Here is a 24,798-nt window from a genome sequence, read left to right on the forward strand (position 1 = left end):
AATAATACACTAAAATTGAACTTTCATGTTATAGAATAAGATACTCATGAAAACTGTCATACTCTTAAATCAAACTTTCACATTCCAAATTAAAACGTTCATGTTCTTGATTAAAACTTTCATGTTCTTGATTAAAACTTTCATGCTCTAGATTAAAACTTTCATGTTCTAGATTAAAACTTTCATGTTCTTGATTAAAACTTTCATGTTCTTGATTAAAACTGTCATGTTCTTGATTAAAACTTTCATGCTCTTGATTAAAACTGTCATGTTCTTGATTAAAACTTTCATGTTCTTGATTAAAACTTTCATGTTCTGGATTAAAACTTTCATGTTCTGGATTAAAACTTTCATGTTCTTGATTAAAACTTTCATGTTCTTGATAAAAACTTTCATGCTCTTGATTAAAACTTTGATGTTCTTGATTAAAACTTTCATGTTCTTGATAAAAACTTTCATGTTTTTGATTAAAACTTTCATGCTCTAGATTAAAACTTTCATGTTCTTGATTAAAACTTTCATGTTTAGAAGTTATAAATTCATGTTCTAAAGTTATATTTATGCTGTTATGTTGGAGAAAAACAATTATTTTCAAAAATAATGCTGCATGTTTTTAATGAAAATATTCAAACTCTGAAAATTTAACTTTCATGTTTTTGAATCAAATATTCATGTTCCAATGAAAACTGTCATGTTCGTTTTCAAAGATTAAACATCTTAACATCATTAACAGACAAATTTCAAAATATTAGAATTAAAATTGATGATGAATTTTGTTATATTATGTCAAAATTATTGTTAACAATACTTTATAAATTCACAAATTTTTCAAATTTAATATTTACCTTAATCTTGAAGTATTAATTATTTAATTCAAGTATTCCAACTTTCTTGTCAGTTATTTCTGAAGACCATTCCACATAACATATCCACTTGTGTAGAAATTAATGTTTGGTCAGTACTTTTCTGATATAATATTTTCATGTGTTAATCAGGTAATGTCAGTCCCAACCTGTGAAACATTACCAATCAGTCTTTCAGGTGTCCTGTATACTTCTCTCTCATTGGTTGAATGCTCCATTTTCTCTTCTTTGATTGGTTGATTAAATGGACATAATGCACATATCAAATTTGATAGAATGTAGATTATATAAATATACTATAGAGAGGTAAATGAAATCTTATGAAACCAGTCTGCTATTCATGATTTCTGAATTAGTTTTAGCTGTTGATTGACTTACACAGTTTCATTAACTACATTATATAGAATTCATTTATTAACTTATAAAATTTTACAGAATTGTGTAGTTGTTAAGTGATGATGTCCTCCATTCTTATTTAAGCAAAAATAAGGCATCAGGGTTGCCTACAATTGAAATTTGGCCAATTGATTTAAACCTTGTCAGAGTTTCACTTGTATTCCATTGTCCAAGCAATGTTTTTAATTATCAAGAAGTGTAACCATTGAGCTCAAAAAGTTAGATTCTCATAGACAGTCATTGTCAGTATTACAGAAGTTGTGTTATTAATTTATATTGAAAGTTCCATTACAGATTATAAGAGTCTAAATAAACAACCTTTTAATCTGTCATCTTTGTTGTATTTTTAATGACAGACTACGTAGTGAACAGGAAATGAACAGAAATCAGTTGTCAGAAAAGATTTCCGTGCCATTCTTCAAAATGAAGTTATAATAGATAATCTGACTGTGTAGCTTAGTATCAGAAATCTCATAATGAGCAGACTGAATTAAAGCTAAATAACTTTCTTAGGACAATTTCCTTATGTCATAAACATGTTGATACGTTGTCGGCCATTGCTCTATATAGGTATAGTGTTAAATGGAAGCTACCTCTTGGAATAGACATAAAATTTAAAGTCTCAAACTTGGTCAATAAGAGTAAATATATTCATCAGTTGGACATAGAATCTCTATATAAGACGATATATCCATTAAACTAAATAATTATTAAACCCGGCTTTAAACCAGATTTCAAAATTACTAAGTTTTATGAATATAACAGAAATAGTATATCCATATATCTTGTGATTCGTTATTCTATTCATAGTTATATAATCCTAGACACATTTGGGATGTAACAAAATCTAAGCTTTCATTTCAAATATCAATTAACATTAGTTTTATAACATTCGGTCTGATAATTGGATATTGTAACAGGATTATGGAAAGATTCTGTGGGTGGCAGGCAATGACCATTTAATTTGGTCTTATTCCATCTATAGTAGCAGGGGTATGAATCATCGAAATTTGATAGATACTGAAGTCAGTTGTAGAAATATTTGGGACCTTTCATTAGTTTTCTAACTGATAATTGTACATTCTTCTAGAAGTTTTTTTCAGGCATTGACCATTTAATTTGAGCAAATCTGAAAAAAATAGCAGGTCTGTGAGTCATAGAAATTTGATAGAATTAGAAACACATGAACCTAAAGGGCAACATTGGATCTTTCTTTCTTTTCTGTTCTCTGATGATTTCTGAATTCCACATGTATTGGACATGGCCATGCGAAATCTTTGCCTGAAGATCTTTTGTGAAAAGAAAAGACTACATGTACTTAAAGAGGTTATAGCACATCAAATGTCTGCTCGTGACTTGCAAAATGAACTGATATTTCTGATGATCTGATTTCAATGACATCTTTCTTTTCTTCTTGGAAATTAAACCACATCATTTCCTGTTCGGAGAATTTTCTAAAAATAGTCAATAAGTATTTGTTTATCACACAGCGAAGGTAAAACTTTCTAAAAATAGACAGTGAAAACTTGTTTGTCACATAGATTATCTAAATCTTTCTATAAATAAACAGAAATGCAAGATTCATTACAAAGTTTTAATCAATCCATTGTCAGATTTGATTGCATTTAACAGGTTTTGACCATAACTCATAGTAACCAAACAATGTCAAGGTCAATACCTTTCTGTCAGTCTGTATGTTCCTTGTAGATTTCACAGTTTTAAGCTCCAATTTAAGTGCTTGAAAATGTTAAGACAATATTGCTCATAACCCTGAATATTGAAGTTCTTTAGCTACCTTCTTGAAAAATAAAATATGTGTACTGGTATATAATCAAAAATTTGAATTTCTTGGACTTTTGTTCAACATTTGGCCCTTACAAAATTTACATTCAGAGTTATCTGCCTTGTCCTAGTTTCCAAGTTTGTTGTTTTTGTTATAACCATTGTGTTATCAGAAGAAAATCAATCTGATGCTATTGCATCACAGTTTCTTTCTTATTATTGAAGAAATGAATTTGTATCTTGTTGTTTTTATGGGGTAAATTTCTTGCATGACTAGCTTGATGGCCTTGAGTTGAACGGTTTTGATATGTATATGAAATACGAAAATTGTCTATTTCAGATAATGGTTCTCCTTCAACAGACTAATGAAGATTGGTGGCAGGTGAGAAAAGGGGATGGTGGAGAAGGATTTGTACCTGCTAATTACGTCAAAGCAGTTGATCCTAAGGTCATCCAGAAAGTTGTCAAACGTCCAGTCAAAGTTCCCAAACGTGTAAAAGTCAAAGAAGTTGTCATGAAAAAGGAGTCTGTGAAACAGAAAAGATCTGCCAAAGTTCGAAGAGCACCATCAGGTAATTAATTTGTTTGGTTAATTTGACAGTTGCTGTGTTTCACCAAAACTTTGAAATCAAGATCTTAGTCTGAATATATTCTTACTCCTCTTGTATGTAATATATTGAAAATGTCAGAATGAGTAAAAAAAACTTTAAAGAGGGGGGTAGTTGGAATAGCAAGTTCTCCCAAGATGCCAAAAGATCATATAATCCATGAATTCCATTATATGAATCTGGTATTGAACAGCACATCCTAGCTCTTTCAGTTAGTAAGTCGTTAAGCCAAATTAGCTATATATTTTGATGTTGAACATGTGTATAGTTTTATAATCTGTTATTTTCAGTGAGGTCGAAGGATAACCTTCATTTTGATAAAAACAATGTAGAAACCAGACAACGCAGTATAAATGTATTGTATAACAAACTGGCTAAATTAGCTAAGGTGAGAACCTAGTTATTTATTGTGTGGGGTGGGGGGTTGCATTAATGTTCTCTAGTTCGAATTCTGATACATAAATACCTTCTTGAAAATTCTGTGACAGAAAACTGTGAGGCGGCCATTGATAGTGACAATTAATGGATTTTGCTTAAAAAGAAAGGCAAAGTACCCACACAGTGTGTCACAGTATTTTCTGCATTGATTTAATTTCATTTCACAATTTTGTAAGCTCTGCCTTTATTAGGAAATAATTTGCTGGGATGGGTCTTCAAAAAATCTCAAATAAACTCTTGTCTTAAGTGTCAATTTGAGAAAAACTTTTCAGAAACCAGAAGTCTATCTGTCAGGCTGTCATTGAACCTCTTGTCATTTCTTTTCAGGCCCGCTCTGAAAGTCTAGCCGATGCAATCCGATTGTTCCATTTCTATCGTGAGGGTGATGAATTTGAAGCTTGGATGAAAGAAAAGGTAATTATGAATTATTTGTACGCTAGGAACAGGTTGCTCCCTTGGTTTCTTTTGATTCTTCTTCTGTAGTCTTGATACTGCGTTCTTCTTCTGTGATTCTTCTTGGTGATCTATCGCGGACTAAGTACCCCAATGATCGCTCCACCTTTAAAAGGAGCAGGGAGCTCTTCTGATGTGCTACTTTATGTGATCATTCATGATTCACTCTGAAAATAATAAACTGTCTCACATACCCTCCCCCATATGGGACAGAATATTCTTCAAGGTGTAATCCACCCTATATCGATCAGCGATTTCCTTAATTCCATTAGTTGCTCATATTAATGCACATATCTGTATGTCTTATAAATGGAGGGACCCACAGTGGCTTAGTGAGTCCTGAAGGTCCAGGGTTCAATCCTGGCATAGGTCGGGAGAATTGTACCTTTGGAATATTTAAACCCGGTTTCCCCCTGTCAGTGATGCGGGTAAGAGGGGCTGACTTGGAAAAGCATCTAGTGATGGGACAATAAACCAAAGGCATCCCCCCCCTCCCCCCCATGTGCTACAGGCTGTGCACGTTAAAGATCTCTCGACTGTTGGAATTGAAAAAGAGCAGGCTAATGTCGCTATCCTGGCAAAATTTCCCTCATTGCACCCTGCATGAAAACTAGGACATAAAACTTCATTCATTTCATATCTGATGTCTTATAAAAGGAGCCTTTGCAAAGTAATTTTGAACTTTGGACTTTGAAAGAGCAATACTTACTACAATGTTTGGTGAAAAAATTGAAATCTAGGGAACAATCATCCTCATTAAAACCATGCCCCTTGATCCATAAAAAGATAAAAAGATGGGTTCATGGCTCACTCTAACCGAATAACTTCTGTGAGGCTGTGAATTTAAAACATGTTTCATAGGCAATACTCGCGTAATATTCAGGGTATATACATGGCTATCCTGTGTTGCATGGTGATTAGAAACATTTGCCATTGGCTGTTATTAACAAAGCTTTGTTGAATAATCTGATATGGAGTTAACTTCGACCCTAGGCTTGATTACTTCCCTTGTTTGACTATGATTTCGTTTGTTCAGGAAAAACTAATTAATTTTTGTTGACATTATAATATTTTATTTATGAAAAGTAAACAAATATTTTGATTGCATGTTTACGAGATATAATTCTGATTCTATTTTTAGAATATTTTTCTGAATAATGACAGATTTTCGCTTCTAATTTAATGATTGGCATTATGGCATATTTATTTCATTCTTTTATATTTATGAATCTTTATGTTATTATTTACTACTTGTCATTTGCCAGTCGTGTTTGATTGAAGCTCAAAATGAGAGAAAATTTAGGCCTCCAGGAAAGTTTTAACAACAAGCAGTTTTTTTTATCTTGATTGCTTTGGAAATTATAAAAAAAAAAATTGTCTAGAATGTTTTATTGAAGGTTTTCAATCAGTTTTAACTGGAATATTTTAGAAAAATCCACATTATGTGGCATAGTCCTTTTTTGCATGATATGATTTCGAACAATAGTTGTCGTGGGTTTTTATCTTGGATTGCATGTGCAATCTGGTGACCTTGAATAGCTCAATTTTCCCATTATTCCAGTCCACCCAGCTGTAATTGGGTCTGAATAATCTGACTAGCTGTAATTGGGTCTGAATAATCTGACCAGCTGGAAGGGTCCTTGTGGACCTAATTTGTCATCCTTGTAAAAAATGTTTGTCTCTTTCTTACATTCAGAAGTTCTTAAAATTGTTTTGTTATTTTTTGTAGGAACAAGTTTTGGAGAGTCGTGAAAGTTTAGCTGACAACATGGATGCCGTGAGAAAGAAATTTGAGGTAACATATTACTAAATAGATTACATACTATATTTTGTTTCCATTATTATTCTGTGGGCTACTTAACTTATTCTAAGATCTGACAACATTTTGAATCAAATTTATCTGTAGATGCAATTAAAATAATAATTTTTGTTAACCATCAAATCAATCATGGCAGGTAACTTTACAGTATGCATCATTGTTAGATATCCCGGGATTCTCTATAAATGGTGGTTAAATACTTACTGCCCAGAGCTTTTGATTGGTTGAATTGATGAACACACCTTTGATAAAATGTCATTTGATATGTGATAGCATCGATTTTCACCATTCCATTTTTCAGTCTTCTGTGGTTTTTATATATCTTAGGTAGCATTTGAGATACTGAAGTCCTTAAACGCTAAGATTTATTGGAATTTTACATAAATTTATGGATTTACTGATCCCCCACGAACATGAATAATTTTATAGTATATAGAATTGAATTATTAAAAATTGAAACCTGGCTGTCAGAAGTGTTAGTCTTTATTATTAAAATAAAACAAGTCAGATCCTTACAGTTACTACCTTTCATGTCAAATATCAGTAAGGGTCATTATATGATTAACATAGTAATCTATACGAAGGGTTGAATCACTAGTATACATATAGATATAGATACATATATCTTTTTTAATTTTATCCTCCAATTACCTTCATTATGTTATTTCTTACCTTGTCTTAATTATCATACCATTCCATATTATAAAATGCTCATATCAAATATTATAAGTTATTGCCATCGCTAAAAGAAGTCAAAATTGGCTTGTGAACATGTAACAATGCTGTTTTGATTAGATTTGGATGAAACTTTCATTGTTGATGTATATTGATTAGATCTTCAATTCAAGAAATCTATAATCCTGCTAATTAGTTAGAATGATCTTATTGATTTTAACAATATTTACTATAACATGTAACACAATAAATATAAAATGTATACATAACATGGATTCAGAAAGAGAAGAAGGTTATATATATCTTTCTAATGTCATTGATCGTTTATAACTCATTGTTATTGTTCCCTTGAAACCAATTAACACGACTAAACACAACATTAGCAGTATAATCATTACATAAATTCGTGGAATTCTTATAAAATTGAGCCGTTGCAGCCAAAGTCTCCTGAGACTGGGGTTTCAAATAGGGAGAAGACTGGCTCAATAGGAAGGTGAATTCAAAATGCAACAATTCTACGGAGGCATCATATTTTCAAGCCTCTCATGAAGAGTATAAAAGGATTATTCCAAGAAATTTTTCCAAAAAATTGAATTTTGGTGCAAAAACATATAAAAATCATATTTGTAAGTTTTTTTTAAAATGAATTGGGCGTATGGTGCAGAAAAGTAGGACGTAAAACTCCATTCATTTCATTTCATTTCATTTCATTTAATTAGTTCTGGTGTACGGTAAATGCAAACAAATAGACCAACTTTGATTGTTTATAATTCTGTTGCCTTCATTGTTGACTATTTACATTTCTACTCCCTACTATAAACTGGTGTTTTTTCTCAATAAACTACAGTTTTTCACATGATAATATTATGTATGAACACATTGATGTGAAACAATGATTCAGTCTAAGATTTGGGGAAAAAAGACCATAAAATATTAGGCTTTGTATAGAGAAAATAAGTGAATATAAATGTAAGAATTAAAACAGCATCATTGGTGTATAAATCCAATTGATCACGCCACAAACAGACATATTTGATTTTACCATTTAACAATAGCTGTAAACGTGACCGAAGTCAACGAGACCTCATTTCAATATCAATCATTATCAATTAATTTCGCTTCGAACAAAATTGATAAATATATCAGAGTATAAATATAATTATCTAATAACGAAAAACAAATCCATTGTGTTGAGGCTATTATAGTGAAGTAATTATATTTAGGTACATCTGGGTTAGGATTCAAAACATAAACACAAACAATGCACTTTATTTTGTAAAAAGTAGGATAAGTAGTTCTGGACACAATAGAAGTATGGTTTATATAGCACTAATGACCACGAGTCAAAATAAATTGCCCTTATTTGTGCTTTGATTCAGACCCAAAATATTTTATATCATCTATACAATTATTGTCTTCAGTAAAAAAGGTCATTCTATTGGATAGATGATTTTATTACCATACGTTAAAATTGGCTATCCTGGGTTTGTAGTATCTCATGGGAGCATGGCAAGCATTTAAGTCTAGTGATCTTGACTTCAGAAAACCTATCTTTCAGTAGCGATAACAAGTATCTAAGAAAGTTCAATGCCTAGCAGACATTATCGCAAAACAAAAACTACTGATGCTGTAGTCTGTATACTTTTAAAAACTTATAATTTGAATGAAAATTAACCTTTCTGATTGTGAACCCTAACATTGATATTGTTGTTACAACCACTCTCACCTAACATTGAGATAAAAGTAACATTCTGACTAGGACTTGCCTGATGCCAAGAGGTAGATAGATTGTCTGTTAAAAAGGATTCTGAAGACTTTATGAAATAGCCTTTTATTTCAAAAGCCCACATAAGATTGGAAAAAAAACTAGCATTTGACTATATCTTTGATTTAGATTATATAAACCTTACATTTTGTTTGTTTTTTTCAGAATTTATTGACTAGTTTTGCTGCTAATAAAGGTAGATTAGATGAGATCAATCTATTAGCTACTGATATTATTAAATCAGGAAGTGCTCAAACTGATAAAGTCAAACAAAGACAGAAAGATTTAAATGATAAGTATGTATTAACAATATACGATAGATATTGTTACCAAGATATATTGGTATATAAATCAGAAGGGTAAAACCAACCATTGAGCTTGCTAGTCATACGTTATGTTAAGATCGATAAGATGGTCATCCTGAATTATTCAAGATTGCAAAATATTCAAAATGAAAATGCTTTCATGTCTTTTACACATCATCCTTTAATCCTTACCCCCACTAATATTAGTATATTTCATTTTAGATGGAATCATTTGAATAAGTTAAAAATAGAAAAGGAAAAGTCACTACAAGGAGCATCAAGGTGAGAGACTTTGGTCCAAAAAAAGGTTTTACTAATTTTACTATTAGAGGTCCTGTGCTTTTCATACTTCCTGTTTTCAGTTTGCAAAGTGTCCTACATTGCCCGTAGTAGGATGCTATTAGTGTATATCTCCATTAGCCCAATCATGTGCTAACTTTATTTCAATTATTTCTACAGTATTGAGTTATTTAAAGCTACATGTGATGAACTTCAAGAGTGGATTAAAGAAAAAGATAATGCCCTAGCTAACGAAGAAATAGGAAAAGATTTAAAATCAATTCAAGCTCTTCAACGTAGACATGCTGTAAGTTTTATTCATTTATTTATTTTATTTTATAATTTATTTATTTATTTATTTATTCATTCATTCATTCATTCATTCATTCATTCATTCATTCATTCATTCATTCATTCATTCATTCATTCATTCATTTTATTTATTTTATTTATTTTTATATTTTTATTAATATATTATTTATTCTAAATTTCTATAATTTTTTTTAAAATTTATTTTTATGACATTTCAATTGCAGAATTTGGAACGAGAGTTGGTACCAATGGAAGAAAAAATGAACAGAATGTGTTATTTGGGAGATTCGTAAGTATATATTTATATTTTTCTTAATATTTTCAAGGAATGTGGCCATGAGATTCATTATTTTTAAAACAATTAAAATATATATCTTTGAGATGTATTTTTCTTTCATTGTAATCATAATATATTCTTTATTGACTTTATTGTTATCATTATAAGAATTTATAGGCTAAAAAGTCATTATATATTGTAGATAGGATACAGAAACCTAACAGATTTTATTTATATGGCATCAAATATTTTTGCATAATACATAATATTATTTTCAGAGTGAAGAGTTCATATCCTACAGAAACAAAATATGTTGATCAACGACAGAAGGAACTACTTAAACTGTGGAAGGAACTTAAGGTTAGCTTGTTTTACAGTTCTTACTTAGGGAATTAAATATCGCATTTCAGAATGACAGAATGATATTCTACATGGGAGACTTATTCATTTATGATTGAAATACTTCCTCTTAGATTTTGGGTTTTGATTTTGGACTCAGTTTGGATTGTTTGTACTGTTTAAACCACTTGTCTACATCATATTTGATTATGTTTTAGGATCGAGCCAATGCCAGAAAGAACAAACTAAATGAAGCACAGAATCAACAGAAATTTGCTGAAGAAGCCAAGGATTTGGTAAGTGACAAGTGTAAACTCTCTTCTTTTTTATTTGCCTAACCTATAGGGCATTTTTATTTGCAAATTTTGCTTGATTTTCTCCAATGTACTCCTGACAAGAGGAAGTTTTATTATTTATTATTATAATTATCATTATTATTATTATTATCATTATTATTATTATTATTATTATTATTATAGCTATCATGGTCTGGATCAGTAAGAACCAGGCTGGCTAGTGCTGAAATGCCACATGATATCAAGAGTGCTGAAAGAATGCTGAAAGAGAACAGTGATTTAGCTGAAGATATAGCAGCTTACAAAGACAAGTAAGTATTTGTTTTGGTGGTTGACATGAAAACAGCATCTTATAATTTGAATGCTAAATTAGACCCAGGTCATTTGTTCTGTAGGACTTGAAATTAGAAAATTCCCTTCTTGTAAAAAGTCCAGACAGGTTTTCCCATCATTGCACACTGACAGCCTGTCTTGATAAGTCAATTGATATGAGGAGCTTACTTGGAAAAAATGTTTTGTCATTCAGATGGTAAAATAAACCAAGGCCAGTGCTTTCTATCCTTTAAATCCTCACCTTAACACAAGCCTCTTGGGTAACAGGCTATGCTAAAATCTCTCACCGTTAAACTGTGCTGCAAATTTTTCTTCATAGTACAATGCAAAGTGTGTTCCTGCTTTGTTAGACCAATTAAGTGCAGAAAAGTCCGAGGGAAGACATCATTTCATTAGTCTAATATAAGTAAATCTAATAACTCTTTATGTTAATTTTTTTTAACAAGTATTTGATAAGAAAATTAATTTGTTTGATTCTTTCTGATAATTATTAATCTATGTAGGTTTGTCAAGATTAAGGCATTAGGAAATGAAGTCCTTTCTAAAGATCCGAATGCCAAAGATGTCAAAGAAAAAATGGAAAGATTACAAGCTGAAGAGAGATTAATTAATGATTTGTGGAAACAAAGACAAAAACAACTTCAAGATGCTTATGATCTTCAGGTAAGAGTGTTTTTATAACATTAAAATTATCATTAAGAATAAAAAGTCTTGGTTTAAAGGTACCTGTACTCTCAAAGGCTGCCATTCTACCCTTAGAAGACTCATTTCCATTACCTCAAAGAAGTGTGCACATCCAATAGAACCTGTAATTAACTGAACAATTTTCCATCATAAAAATGCCTCTAAGCACACTTCCTAAAACAAATGATCTAAATTTGTTGAATTGAAAACACGAGAATTAGTACTACTTGTCACACTTCGGTAGGGACACATAGTCAAATAGTCCAGTTTTCAGAAGATTTCACAGCGTGAAACTCTTGAGTTTCAACATGTTTCAGGTTCTGTAAACTATATATATTCCAGATCAATATATATATATATATTATATATTATTATTATTATTTTTTTTCTAGGTATTTAATCGTGATTCTGACAAGATAGATGCTATAACTAGAGGTCATGAAGCTTTCTTAGATTTTAATGATTTAGGGGTAAGTACGCCATTTTTTTCAACTAGCATTTTTTTCTAATATACTTTTAAGCTCTGTTCTTACAACTCCTTTTAATAATGGTTTAAATGTTCAGAGTGTACATATAATTTTTATCTTAACTATAAGATTAGGCCCCATGTCATATTGACACCAAATATTTATGCATTTAAATCGTGGAATTATTAGTTTTGTGAAATTACTGAAAGAGTGCTGTCTTAATAAAGGCAGAAAAGTAGGACAGAACATTCCCCGAAAGAATCGTCTGACCGTACTGTGACCCTGTGCCTAAGGTGCTCCTTGTTTAACCCATTATTGCAGTTTATTATTATATTAAGAGTACAAAAACTACTCTTTTGTTGACATACCTTTCTGCAGAGTGGGACCATGTCTTCTGTTGGTCAGTGATGAACAATGTCAGACAATTTGTTAATTACGTCTTGATATTTATAGAGTACTGTAGATGATGTTCAGAGTTTATTGAGGAGACATGAAGAATTTGAGAATAAACTACAAGCTCAAGATGAGAAGGTTCAAGGTTTGAATGAAATGGCTGAAAAACTGATAGCTGAAAAACACCCTAATCAACAACAGTAAGTATTTCCATTTAGAATTATGATATATTTTGTGGCTTCTCTTTTCTGATAAGAAAGCATTCAGAATGTGTCTGTTTTGTGTGATTTTTTTCTTTCCAAATACTACAGAAGTGCATAATAATCTGGCCATCTTTGGTTCTTAGAAATTTTTAAAAGATCCATAGTTATAGAAGAGGTGACTTATTTTTGTAAACTCATTGGAATTTTATGGGTCCATTGACAATCTTGACATACAAGAGAACAATGTTTTGGCAGTTTTTTTTTCTCACTAGCCTCAGACTTACTGATTTAATATCAATTTTTCAGTATCAATGACCGAAGTCGTGAAGTAACCAATCGTAGAGCTGGTGTTAAAGATAAAGCAGCAGACAGACGTAAAGCTCTACTTGATGCTCTAGCTTTCCAACAGTTTAAACGAGATTCAGAAGAGGTGAGATCTTCTTTCTGAAACAATAATCATTACTGGAACAGAAATAAGTCAATTAATAGAACTAACTGTTTTCTTGGTTAAATTTCATTCATTGCACATTGCTTGTATTTAGGCCAAACAGATGCAGAAAAGTAGGATATAAAACTCCATTTCTTTTCATGTAGCTAATTTATCCATTCCGTAGTTTCTTCATTATCGCAATGTCTAATTCTTTGATTTATTTTCAGTTATCTGATTGGATGAAAGAGAAATATAAAACTGCTACAGATGAGTCATATCGTGACCTAGCGAATTTACAGAAAAAACTGCAGAAACACCAGGCATTTGAAGCTGAGTTAAAAGCTAATAGTGACAGACTTCAGTCATTGAATCAGGTAGGTAGTGGTGGTCTGGAACCTGGTCACTCTAGCTTTTCTATTTTATGATTCCATGGATGTAGTGAAATGGCAGTAATGAAGGATACTGAGTTAATGGTCCTTGCAGTAGAAATTCAATAAGTAGAATATCCATGGCATTTACTGTCCTGTTGTTGAAACTGTTCATGACGTCATTTGCTTGGTTACGTCAAACTAATGGTGGTCTTTGGCTCTTATCTTTGTCGATTGTTCCGTTTGACTCACCTGTAAATGAGTATAGATGAAACTGAAGATCAATATCAAGAAAGTTGGCCAAGGACCCACTGGTAGATAAGCTTCACTTGAACATAAGTTGCTGTTTGTTGGCTTAACACCGACGCTATTTTGAAATGTTTTGGGGTTTTTTCAGTCTGGTGATAAGATGATCAAAGATAAACATTATGCCTCACCAGAAATAAAAGGAATCAAAGATAAACTGAACTCAGAATGGAATGATTTAGCATCTAAAGCTGGTGAGAAGGGAAATAAACTACGTGAAGCTGGTCAACAACATTCACTGAATCAAGCTTTAGATGATGCACAGGTACAGTAGATGATTATTATTCCTTTGCTGCTGAACTTGGAATTATTGCTTCAGTGCCGCTGTGGTTCATACTGGCTGACACTGGGTGTCTCAGCTTGAGATCTCAATATGAAATGTTACATTTGAAATTTTTTCTGTCTTAATAAAAAAGAAGCTGATTGTGGAAAAAGTCATCCAATATTACTTTGAAAGAAAGTTTCATGGATTATATTTTGTTTCAGGATAAATTGAATGAAATGGAGAAATCTAATGCTAATAATGATCTAGGATCTGATTTGAGAGGTGTCAAACAGCTCCTCAAGAAGCATCAGGTGAGTAATTGTGTTATTTTAAAATCAGTTTGAAAAAGTACATTTAGTTATTTTTCTTCAAGAAAATTCTGCAACAATTTTATGTTATTCAGTGATTTTGTGTATGCATTTCTCATCAAATCTATTTAGCAATTTTTTTAATGGAAGACGATTTCTTTGTCGATTTTACTCATTAGAGGTAGTTGGGGATGTTGGGTGCAAGGATTTTTGAATTATCTCTTTTGGCAGACATAAAAGAAATGGTAGATAAAATGTCTGACAACAACGGGACTCTGTGGGATATCAATAATGTTATGTTTTGTAATCATACTCTTCTATCCTCTATTTATTAAACTTTACGTAATTTCTCTATTTATTTACAGAATCTAGAGAATGATTTATCTGGTTTAGAAAAATCTATAGCCACATTAAACAGTCAGAGTAAAGATATGGCACAGAAAGGACATTTCAATTCAGCTAATATCATTAAATCTGTAGATGGCTTTAATACCAGGTAAGGTTGCCACTATGGTTCCTGGAACAAAATTAACCAAATGCCAATGCTTTCAGTTGATAATATCATTTCACATTGGGCTCAAATAAAAGACCAAATTTAAGTTGGTACCATAGTAGATTCCTTTTTTAGACTTTTAAACTTTTAGACTTACTTTAGTAATTTTTTCTTAATTGATTGAGTTTTAATGGAACCATCTAATGAAATGGCCTTCGCCAAATCTTCTTTCTGTTATCAAAGACATAACATGTAATGTTTTGTTTTTAGATTTAACAAATTAAAACCAGAAGTAGAAAATCGTAAAGCAGCTCTACAAGAATCTCAAAAGAGACACCAGTTTAATTTTGATGTTGATAGTGAACTATCCTGGATTAAAGAACACCTACCAGCAGCTAGTTCTACAGATTATGGTAAAAATCTACTAGACGCCCAGAAATTACAGAAAAAACATCAGGTAGGGAAACTTTAGGTCTTTGAAACTTCTTTGAGATCACTTGAGTTAGTATAAGATGCTGAATTTAACAGTAGTCTGTAGTCTGTTTGTTACTTAAAGTGTTCCCAGTTGCAAATAGTAATTACCATTTGTATTGGGTTAAATTCAAAATTCAAAAATGATACGAGTGTTCTATATCATTCCATTTGAAGTTTTTAGTTATTTGATTCTTAGGCTATTCATGTACATTCTGTGATATAGAAAGTAACATAAAGTGTATTGTATGGAGTAAAAAGTTCTTTTTTGAGTGTTGCTTGATGATCCATATAAGATTTGCTCCAATCAGCAAGAAACAAGGTCAAGAGCTTGTGCAGCTGGTAGTCTTGAGTTAGAATCTCTCATTAATTTGACCATTCATGTTCTTTTTATACAGGATCTGGATAGAGAAATACAAGGTCATCAGCCCAATATAGATAAAGTATTATCTACTGGAGAGAAACTTCTAGAAGATAAACATTCTGATTCCAAGAAAATCAAAGACAAATCTCAGGAACTTCAATTGTCTTGGGAGGATCTGATTAAAAAATCTAAACATAGAAAGAAGAACCTAGACATCTCAGTTCAACAACAGAAGGTAATGAATCAATTTACAAATGGTGCTCAATATTGGCTGATCTTTTGAGTTGTTTTGAAATTTCCTAATCAGATGTGTTTCTTTGGTAATATATCTGTTTACCAATCCTGTAATTTTTGGATGCGGAATACAAAGGTGCTCATCATTGCCGGAAGTAGCAAGATAAGGTCACAAACAGGAGAACAAGAGCTTAAAAAAAACGCTTCAAACTACGGTCAAAGCTATTTGGATATTTTGTTGATGTATAATAAAAGAAGTAAGAAGACACCTTTTAACAGAGACTTAAGTATTTTATTCTAAGAGCTTTTGTCGTAGATATTCTGTTGTTTATCTTAATTTTGCCAGTTAATCCATCATCTTTCAATTGTCTGTTTCTGTCCTCTTTAGTATTTATCTGAAGTTGCTGAAGTAGATGCTTGGATAGCAGAAAAGATGTTATTAGCCTCCAGTACTGATTATGGTAAAGATGAAAATGCAGCAGACAAATTACTGGCTAAGAATAAGGTAGGTTCATTCCTCCTTCTTTATGAAGAGCTCTTGATGTATTGGATATGGGAAAAAAATTTCTACAAAACATGAAAAGATCTGTTAATTTTCAGAAAAAACTGATGTAAGATGATCAATATAATACTCTTATGTTTTTTTTTATTAGATTTGATCAAATTTAGAAATTTATCTTATCTTGATAGCATTTGTAACTATTGAAGGACATTTGATGTTTCTGCATTTTTATTTAATTGTCATTAAATCAATATTTGAACATTAATTTAGGTGCTTGAAACAGACATACAGACGTACCAAGGAATTGTGTCTGGTTTAGGTAAAGAATCCTCCAGATTGTTTAAAATAGGTTGTGCTGACCCCACCTTTATCAAGAAAACACAGGTTAGTTGTAAAACTTTTATTGCTCATGTGGTCTGACATTGGACCGACTTTTAGATGCACTGCAGCTTTAGTAAGAACAAGCGTCTTTGTTTTTTTTGGTTAAACCACTATTTTTTTCAGAATTCTGCTACTATTCAGAGGGAAAATCTAGATGCAAAACATTAGGTTATTTTTTTTGTAATACTATTTTAGGATCAACTACAAGACAATCTAGGTAAACTGAAACGTCTAGCAGCAGATAGAACTAAGAATCTAGAAAGATCTGTATATCTAAATGAATATATGAGAGAAGCAGATGATCTAGAAGATTGGATTGTGGAACAGCATCAAACAGCTAGTTCAGAGGAATATGGACAAGATTTTGAGCATTTTGAGGTGAGCTTATTCTGAACTGAAATATTTTGTCAATGAATGAAGCAGTGTTTAATATTGTCCTTATGGTCTATATTTGATGTTGGATTTCAGAGAAATAAGAGGTTACACTCTGTTTGTTACATGAAAATTTATCCAAAGTGACAAACAGAAAGTGAAAGGGCCACATATTTTACCATTAGCATTACAGATTATATTATTTATTTCAGATACTACGCAGTAAATTTGATGAATTTAAACGTCAGATAGAGACTGGTAGTGAGAGATATAAACGAACTGAAAGACTGGCTAAGAATCTGTTAGATGATAAAGGTCCACATACCATACAAGTTCAACAGAGACAGGCTCAACTCAAGTAAGCTTATCTTCTTCTCTTAATGTTCCAGCCTTAGTTCGACTTTTTGCACCACTTGCTACATTTTGAAACAGTTTGTACCATATTCCACCATGCTGGATATTGTAGACTGGATAAAAATTTGACAGGCAACAAAAAAAAACCCCTTATTTTACAGATAAACTCTTCCTTTCATGCAGATACAGTTTCTAATTGATAGAAAAAATGCATGTGTGGAAGAGTTCAGTAGGAAGTTGAAGGGTGTCGAATAGATGACTGGCACACTTTATCCAGCCTTGAACTCCTTACTTACCTTCAGTGAGCTATGCCAATCTTCGTCCTTTAAATGTATGTACATTTGTTTTTCAGAGATGCCTGGAATGCCTTGATGGAACAAATCAGATCCAAGAATCAGAAACTAAAAGGTGCTGAAGAGATCCATAGATTTAATCGTGATGTTGAAGATGCGTTGTCAAGGATACAAGAGAAACATGACAGTATACCAGACGACGTGGGACGAGATTACAATGCGACCTTGACCTTTTTAAAGAAACATGAAGCTTTTGAAAATGAATTGGCCTCTCTTGAAGCTCAGGTAACTGTTGCTCTGTCTTTTTATGCTCTAAACCTTGGTTCCAATTCCACAATGTTTTCAGGAATTTTCACTTACAGGCATTTTGTAAAAATGTGATAATAAAAAAACTGGGCTGTTTCTCAAAAAATCTTACGATCAATTTTTGCGGATGTATAAAATTTGTTAATGCAAAATACTTCCGACAAATTTCTATCTTACACCTTCTATGTACATCAAAGATGTATTATGTATTATGCTAGATCAAACACTGATGACTTTTAAAACCCTTCTGGATGTTTTTTTGTATTGGTGGTCTTTAATTGCCTAATAATAACCAGGTTGTAATGCTGTTTGATGCTGACAGAGCTTGATATTTATTCTTTTATTTTAGCTTCAAATATTGATAGAGGATTCCAATCGACTACAAGAAGCCTATCCTGGAGAAAACGCTGAACAAATAGCCCAGTTCCAAGCTACAGTCGTTGATAGATGGGGCCAACTTACAGAACGTTCTGATCAAAGGAAAGGACAACTTTTGGCAGCTGCTGATTTACATAAATTTAGAGCATCCGTAAGTATCTATTACTTATGTATGACAGGTACTTCAATGACCGAGTTGGGTCAATTTGCTGCTTGTGGAATTACTTGAATTTAGAATACAGCAGAATAATGATTAGTTCCCTAGTCCTCCAGGCTGTGTTGTACATGTGAAAGATCCTTAGACGGTTGGAAATCTAAATATGAATTTAGACTATGTATAGCCCAGAAAGGATAAAAGGTTACATTTAATTGAATGTTGCTAGTCTGTAAGTGACTTATCCAATAAAGGGTTATAACCATTCACATTACAGCTTGGCCATTACAAAATGCAACTTTCTTCCAAACCTGGCTATAGTAAACCCAATTTTTTAAAAGGCGATTTTCAAATTTATTTAGTTTATCTTAATTTACTTCTAGGTGAGAGATTTAGTGAGTTGGGCTAAAGAAATAGAATCAGAAATGAATGCTGAACACACAGTTCGAGATGTTCATGGTGTGGATATGTTACGTAACAGACACGATCAAATTCGGGCTGAAATAGAGGCTCATGGAGATACTTTTGATGACATCATTAAAACAGGAAATGAAATGATTGTCCATAAGCATTACGCTTCTCCAGAGGTAGGATTTGATTACTTTTTTTTAAGGAACTACTAATTGATGATCTTACTAAAATTGAGCATTTGTCCTAACTACAACCAGTCATAGAATAGCGCTCTAAATATTTTGATCGTTTTTCAATTAGTTTTTTGGATTTAATTATACAAGGCTTCAGTTGTTAATGTTTAGTTATGAGGTAGAATACCTTAATTTTTGTTGAAGAGTGGCAGAGCATCAATCTTGTTAGATGCTGATGATTGTTCCTGGTTTTCAGGTCAAAGAAAAGGTGAACCAAGTGGTTGAGCTCCGAGATAGATTATTACAGACGTGGATGGATAGAAAAGGTTACTATGATCAGCTGTGTGATTTCCATATTTTCTTACGAGATGCCAATCAACTGGAAACCATCAGCAGTTCTCAGGAGGTAACGTCTATATCCAGAATATTTTTTATACATATTGAGTTCTCGAGGCTATGACACAACACTATATTGGGTTAAGACTAGTTTCTCAATACACAGGCTTGACATATACATAACAGATAAACAAGATGATTAACTTTTCTTAACACATGATTAGCAAACCAACTCTGACTTTCTCACAATGCATAAGTTGAAATAAGATCTACAGAGCAGGAGGGAAAGGAAACTTTCATCTTTGATAGCCTGAAGATGTTAGATTTGATCCAGTCTAATTTTGGGATCGCCATAAACCATCTTGATTATGCTGTTCTACCAACTAATTCCATCAGTAATGTGTTATTTGAATTTTTCAGGCCTATTTAAACAATGCAGATCTAGGAACTGACATCTACCAAGTTGAATCATTAAAACGAAAACATGACGCATTTGAGAAAATTGTTGAAGCTCAAGATGAAAAGGTTTGTTTAATTTGAGAATTAGTTGATATAACTTATTATTAAGTAAAAAGAGTTCAAGACATTTCATAGAAAATTTGTTTATTGTTCTGACATTATTATAACGTTATGATCGAGCTTGAGGAAAGATGAATTCCAAGAGGGTTTGCCAAGGAGAAGCTGGTAGAAAGGATCCTTGTGAACCTTAATTACTATCCTTGTCAAAAATTGATTGCATTCTTGAAATTCAGGAAAGATCAATGCCAAGAAGTTTAGCTTAATATCAGCTGGTAGAAAAGATCCTTGTGAATCTAAAATTTATCCTTGTAAAAATGGTTGCATACTTAAAATGCTTCTGATTTCTTTCTTTATAGCCTTATCAATCATTAGTTGCTATGTAAGTTACAGGCTAGTATGATGTATAATACAAATCATTTTCTCTTTTAAAACTCTGATTTGATTTCAGCTTGAAGCCATTGTTGATCATGGAAGTCAGCTGGTTAAAGAGAATCATATACAAGCTGAAAGTGTTCAGAAAGCTATGACTGCCGTCACAAACAGGTACTGTTCCCCACTTTTCCAATATTTCTACAGTTCTACAGTCAGGAATTTTTGGTTGTAACATTGCAGTTAAGTGATGTTACGAAAGCACAGGCACAGGACTTTAGGGCTATAGAGTATCTTAATTTTTAAGTGCTTGATGGAATTGTCTTTCCTTAGATATATCAGATTTCACAATGATGATCAGGCTTGAATAGGCATTGGTTCTCTCTTGATCTCCTTGTATGAAATAATAAATACTTAATGGAAACACTGATAGTATCATTCCAATTTTCAGTCAGATGTTTGTGGTTCTTGCAATTCCACTAAAACTAAGCATTTTATAATATCACTCTTGCAAGGCACTTAGATTTTATTAATGTTTTTGCAATATAAACGTCATAAAGTGCTTAGATTTGGTGGAACCACAGGCATAAGTGCTCCCAATAAACATAAGATTTTGAAAACATCTTTACAAATCTTTTAATTATACATTGGTTTTGCTAATAATACCATTTACATTTGATTTCAGACGTAAACAGATTAAGAATCAGAGTGAGTTAAGAAAGGGACAGTTATCAGATAATCTAATCTATGCTCAGTTTAATAGAGATGTACAAGAGGTCAGTTGATGTATATAGCAAACAGGCTAATTAAATGTATATACTGTGGAGCCCTGTTTATCCCTACATATCAACATATCGGTTCTTAGTAAAATATTGCAGCAAAGCAAAATTATGGTTGATTTAACATGACTTACCAGACATAATAACATCTCTTCACATTTTGAGTCATACTGTCATCTTTCTGTCCCATCAAATAATCACTTCTATGGTGTTATAAGAGGATTCTAATAGGTATAGACATTGTCTAGTCTCTTGAATTCTTTGCCATACTGTGGCTGTGACATCAGAAATTGTTCTCACTTTGAGGAAGAATTAAATCCTTTGCTCCTAATCCCCTAGGCGTTGTTAATAGATTTTTCCTAATAATATGATAATATATCTCAACTGTAGACTGAAGGATGGATAGATGATAAATTGAAAGTAGCGTATGAAGATGATTTCCAGAATTCAACAGATCTCCATGATAAGATGAAGAAATTACAGAAACATCAGGCATTTGAAGCTGAGATTGTGGCTAACACTGCCAGAATTGAGGAAATCAAAAAGGTAACTTGACATTTGGGTATTCTCTAAAGCATTTAATTAAGGCACAACATTTGATTCCAAAGCAGAAGACAGTTCACTAGGTTTAAGTGTAGTTGTTTGGGTTAAATTGAAGGCCAAAGTTGTAGCTTACCTTCAGATTTTTCAACCAGCTATTCCATTGTCAATCATGTTCAGAATTCTATGCTTTATTATCTCTATAGCTCAACAATTGAAAATAGAAAAGAGGATGCCAGGAGGTGCTGTCTTAATCACCCCATATTGCCTTTTCATAGAATTCATCTTCGATTCCAACCAAATGAAAGATTTTTTGGCAGCACCTTACCAACCTTATTTTTGTTGCTTATGATTTAAGATGTAACTCCCTTTTCTCTTTCTTTAAGAATGGTGATTATCTTGTGAAGAAGAACCATAAAGCCAGTCCAGAAATCAAACAAGTTTCACAAAGACTAGGATCTAAATGGAATGAATTATTGAAAGCATCTGCTAATCGTGGACGTGGTCTTGGAGAGGCTAAAGATATTTTACTCTTCAATGAACAAGTTGAGAAAGTGGAAGCTTGGATCAGAGAGAAGGTAAGACTTGACACAGAGAGAATTTACCACTTAGTCAATCACATACCTGTTACCTGCCCAAAACAAACAAAAAATCATTGTTCATTACCAATGTTTAACGACATTGTGAAACGAAAGACAATCTGTGACAAATGGGATGTAATTGCAAGTTTTGAACATTTGCGGAATGGGGGAAAAAATCAATTCTGAACGGAGATTAGTATGATAATTTTCATTAAAGATGCCAAATAAAAATAGTTTATGATTCCATTGGTATACTTTCAGGAATTATTGGTACAAGCTGGTGATCTAGGTAGAGATTATGAACATTGTTTAGCTCTACAGAAGAAAGCCAATGATATCGAGTCAGCTGTAAGTATTGGAAAATGTCTGCAGCCAATGAGAAATGTCAATATTTGTGGAGATATACTTACTGTAGTTTAACCACTTTCCTGTGGTTAATGTTTTTGGTATTTTCAAAATGTTTAATACCACGCAGTTTGATTTCAAAGTGCAATTATGCTTTAACTTTGGACCATTGTAGACATTATTATCTCAGCAATGCAGGGAACAGTACACCTGATGCCATTTACTGGTAATGACTTGAGTTTGTTAACTCTGACCCTTTTCAGTACCGGTACACTGCTTTTGATGTTAATTTAGTACATGCTGCAGATTGGAGTTTTAATACTAAATGTTTTATATTTATATCTATACAGGGTATAACAGTAGATGAATCACGTATTAAATCAATCAATGAACTAGCTGATAGACTAATATCACAGGGACATACAGATACCAAGGCTGTTAAAAATAAACGTGATGATATGAACAAAAAGTAAGTCACAACAAAATCTTTTATACCTTAAATTACGCTTACAAAAAATTTGTTCTGTTTGTGTTCAGGATTTTATAAGAGGAGGTTTAGAAAGAATTAGTCCAAGGAGCATCTCATTAAAGCCAAAACTTAATGTTTTTAGACTTCTGATGGACTAAAAATTCAAGGCCAAATGTGCCTCCAGCTGTAACTATTAAAAATCTGTGGAATACTGATTTCCTTGGAAAAAATTGTCCTTGTTGCTCTCTGCTTGACTTTACTCAATTTCGTTTATTTCATTTCTCTTCTAAGCAAGCATTCTGTAGGCATTTTCACACTTAGGTAATAAATACCAACTTGTTTATTCCAATAACTCAGCTGTCTTAAAACTAGTAAAATAACAAATTATTATTTTATAATTCAGATGGCAAGCACTACAGGGTGATCTGAACAAATACAAACAACAACTGTCTATGTCATTAGAGATACATTCATTCAATCGTGATATAGATGATCTAAATGATCGTATCAATGAGAAGGCAACTCTCCTCTCTGTAGAAGATCTAGGTAAAGATCTAGCAGCTGTTGAAGCTCTACAACGTAAACAGGAAGATATTGAACGAGATATGACAGCTTTACAGAATCAATTAGAGGTAACAGAAACATCTTATTGTCTGACTTGGAAAACGCATTATCCCATAATTAATCATTGGTGTCTATTATATATTAACTCATAAAGTTTGGTTATAGGGGGTGCACATTTAAAATTCCTATATTACAATTTAATTTGTATTATTAAAGAAGTCTCACTGGTGATTTGTTAAACAGTTTACCATTTGTATTTCAGAAAACAGAAGTGTTAGCTGGAAAACTATGTCAGAAGTATAGAGATAAAGTAGAAATGATCAATACTAAAAAGCAGGAAGTTGAAGATAACTGGGAGAGACTGGAAGATCTTTCTGATCAAAGGTCAGTGTCTGGCTCTAGAATATTTTACCTCTCAAACTTTCCAAGGATAAATATAGCTCTTACATTACTGACAAACTAAATACAACCTTCACTTGTTGGTGAAATATATTTGTTTAACATTTATTCCATTATTTTTTAATTTCAGAAAAGCCAAATTATCAGATTCCTACCAGTTACAGAAATTCTTATCAGATGGCAGAGAATTGGTGAGTTTTTAAAAATTTTTCAAAGTATCCTAGGATGTGAATAACCTTCCTATTTTGATTCCCATATGTCTCAGAAATGAATCGCATCATCAAGGACGAATTAGTCAATTAGGTTAAATGTCAAATGCATAGCAGAAAATAGAATTATGAATATATTCTCTGAAATACAGATTTTTGTTGTTGGATGATATGACTGATTTTTTTCTTTTTTACTGTGATTAATTGAACTTATTGAATTTTGTAAGACTTTGCTGTATTGTCTGTAATTAATTGCAGGTGTCTTGGTCTAATGAAATGATAGCCAGAATGAATGCTGGTGAACTAGCTAAAGACGTAGCAGAAGCTGAAAACTTTTTACAGATGCATCATGAGAGGAAGGTAGGGATTTCAATTTTGATATTGTCAGATTTATAATTACTACAAACCATATATGGTGATAGGGGTTGAAAGCTGACA

At 32.2% G+C, this 24,798-nt stretch overlaps 1 protein-coding gene across 1 annotated transcript in view; it reads left to right on the forward strand.

The window, feature by feature from the left end:
• LOTGIDRAFT_127458 (hypothetical protein) overlaps positions 1-24,798 on the forward strand; it is a gene marked incomplete at both ends in the record, with an annotated part of 58,209 nt that overhangs the window by 19,146 nt on the left and 14,265 nt on the right. The window contains 40 exons of the mRNA XM_009063397.1: positions 3,382-3,613; positions 3,940-4,037; positions 4,415-4,501; positions 6,270-6,335; positions 8,965-9,095; positions 9,327-9,386; positions 9,564-9,690; positions 9,920-9,984; positions 10,251-10,332; positions 10,530-10,607; positions 10,791-10,918; positions 11,444-11,603; positions 12,017-12,094; positions 12,545-12,684; positions 12,994-13,117; positions 13,345-13,491; positions 13,883-14,056; positions 14,278-14,367; positions 14,730-14,860; positions 15,128-15,314; positions 15,727-15,927; positions 16,315-16,431; positions 16,699-16,812; positions 17,005-17,187; positions 17,394-17,539; positions 17,888-18,113; positions 18,484-18,663; positions 19,050-19,253; positions 19,507-19,656; positions 20,007-20,111; positions 20,554-20,648; positions 21,160-21,250; positions 21,644-21,799; positions 22,180-22,371; positions 22,636-22,722; positions 23,070-23,188; positions 23,592-23,820; positions 24,015-24,142; positions 24,282-24,342; positions 24,619-24,720. Coding sequence (XP_009061645.1) covers positions 3,382-3,613; positions 3,940-4,037; positions 4,415-4,501; positions 6,270-6,335; positions 8,965-9,095; positions 9,327-9,386; positions 9,564-9,690; positions 9,920-9,984; positions 10,251-10,332; positions 10,530-10,607; positions 10,791-10,918; positions 11,444-11,603; positions 12,017-12,094; positions 12,545-12,684; positions 12,994-13,117; positions 13,345-13,491; positions 13,883-14,056; positions 14,278-14,367; positions 14,730-14,860; positions 15,128-15,314; positions 15,727-15,927; positions 16,315-16,431; positions 16,699-16,812; positions 17,005-17,187; positions 17,394-17,539; positions 17,888-18,113; positions 18,484-18,663; positions 19,050-19,253; positions 19,507-19,656; positions 20,007-20,111; positions 20,554-20,648; positions 21,160-21,250; positions 21,644-21,799; positions 22,180-22,371; positions 22,636-22,722; positions 23,070-23,188; positions 23,592-23,820; positions 24,015-24,142; positions 24,282-24,342; positions 24,619-24,720 — 5,271 coding nt within the window. The remainder of the gene's footprint in view (positions 1-3,381; positions 3,614-3,939; positions 4,038-4,414; positions 4,502-6,269; positions 6,336-8,964; positions 9,096-9,326; positions 9,387-9,563; positions 9,691-9,919; positions 9,985-10,250; positions 10,333-10,529; positions 10,608-10,790; positions 10,919-11,443; positions 11,604-12,016; positions 12,095-12,544; positions 12,685-12,993; positions 13,118-13,344; positions 13,492-13,882; positions 14,057-14,277; positions 14,368-14,729; positions 14,861-15,127; positions 15,315-15,726; positions 15,928-16,314; positions 16,432-16,698; positions 16,813-17,004; positions 17,188-17,393; positions 17,540-17,887; positions 18,114-18,483; positions 18,664-19,049; positions 19,254-19,506; positions 19,657-20,006; positions 20,112-20,553; positions 20,649-21,159; positions 21,251-21,643; positions 21,800-22,179; positions 22,372-22,635; positions 22,723-23,069; positions 23,189-23,591; positions 23,821-24,014; positions 24,143-24,281; positions 24,343-24,618; positions 24,721-24,798) is intronic.

The sequence above is a fragment of the Lottia gigantea genome, assembly GCF_000327385.1.
Source record: "Lottia gigantea unplaced genomic scaffold LOTGIsca_57, whole genome shotgun sequence".
NCBI lineage: Eukaryota > Metazoa > Mollusca > Gastropoda > Lottiidae > Lottia > Lottia gigantea.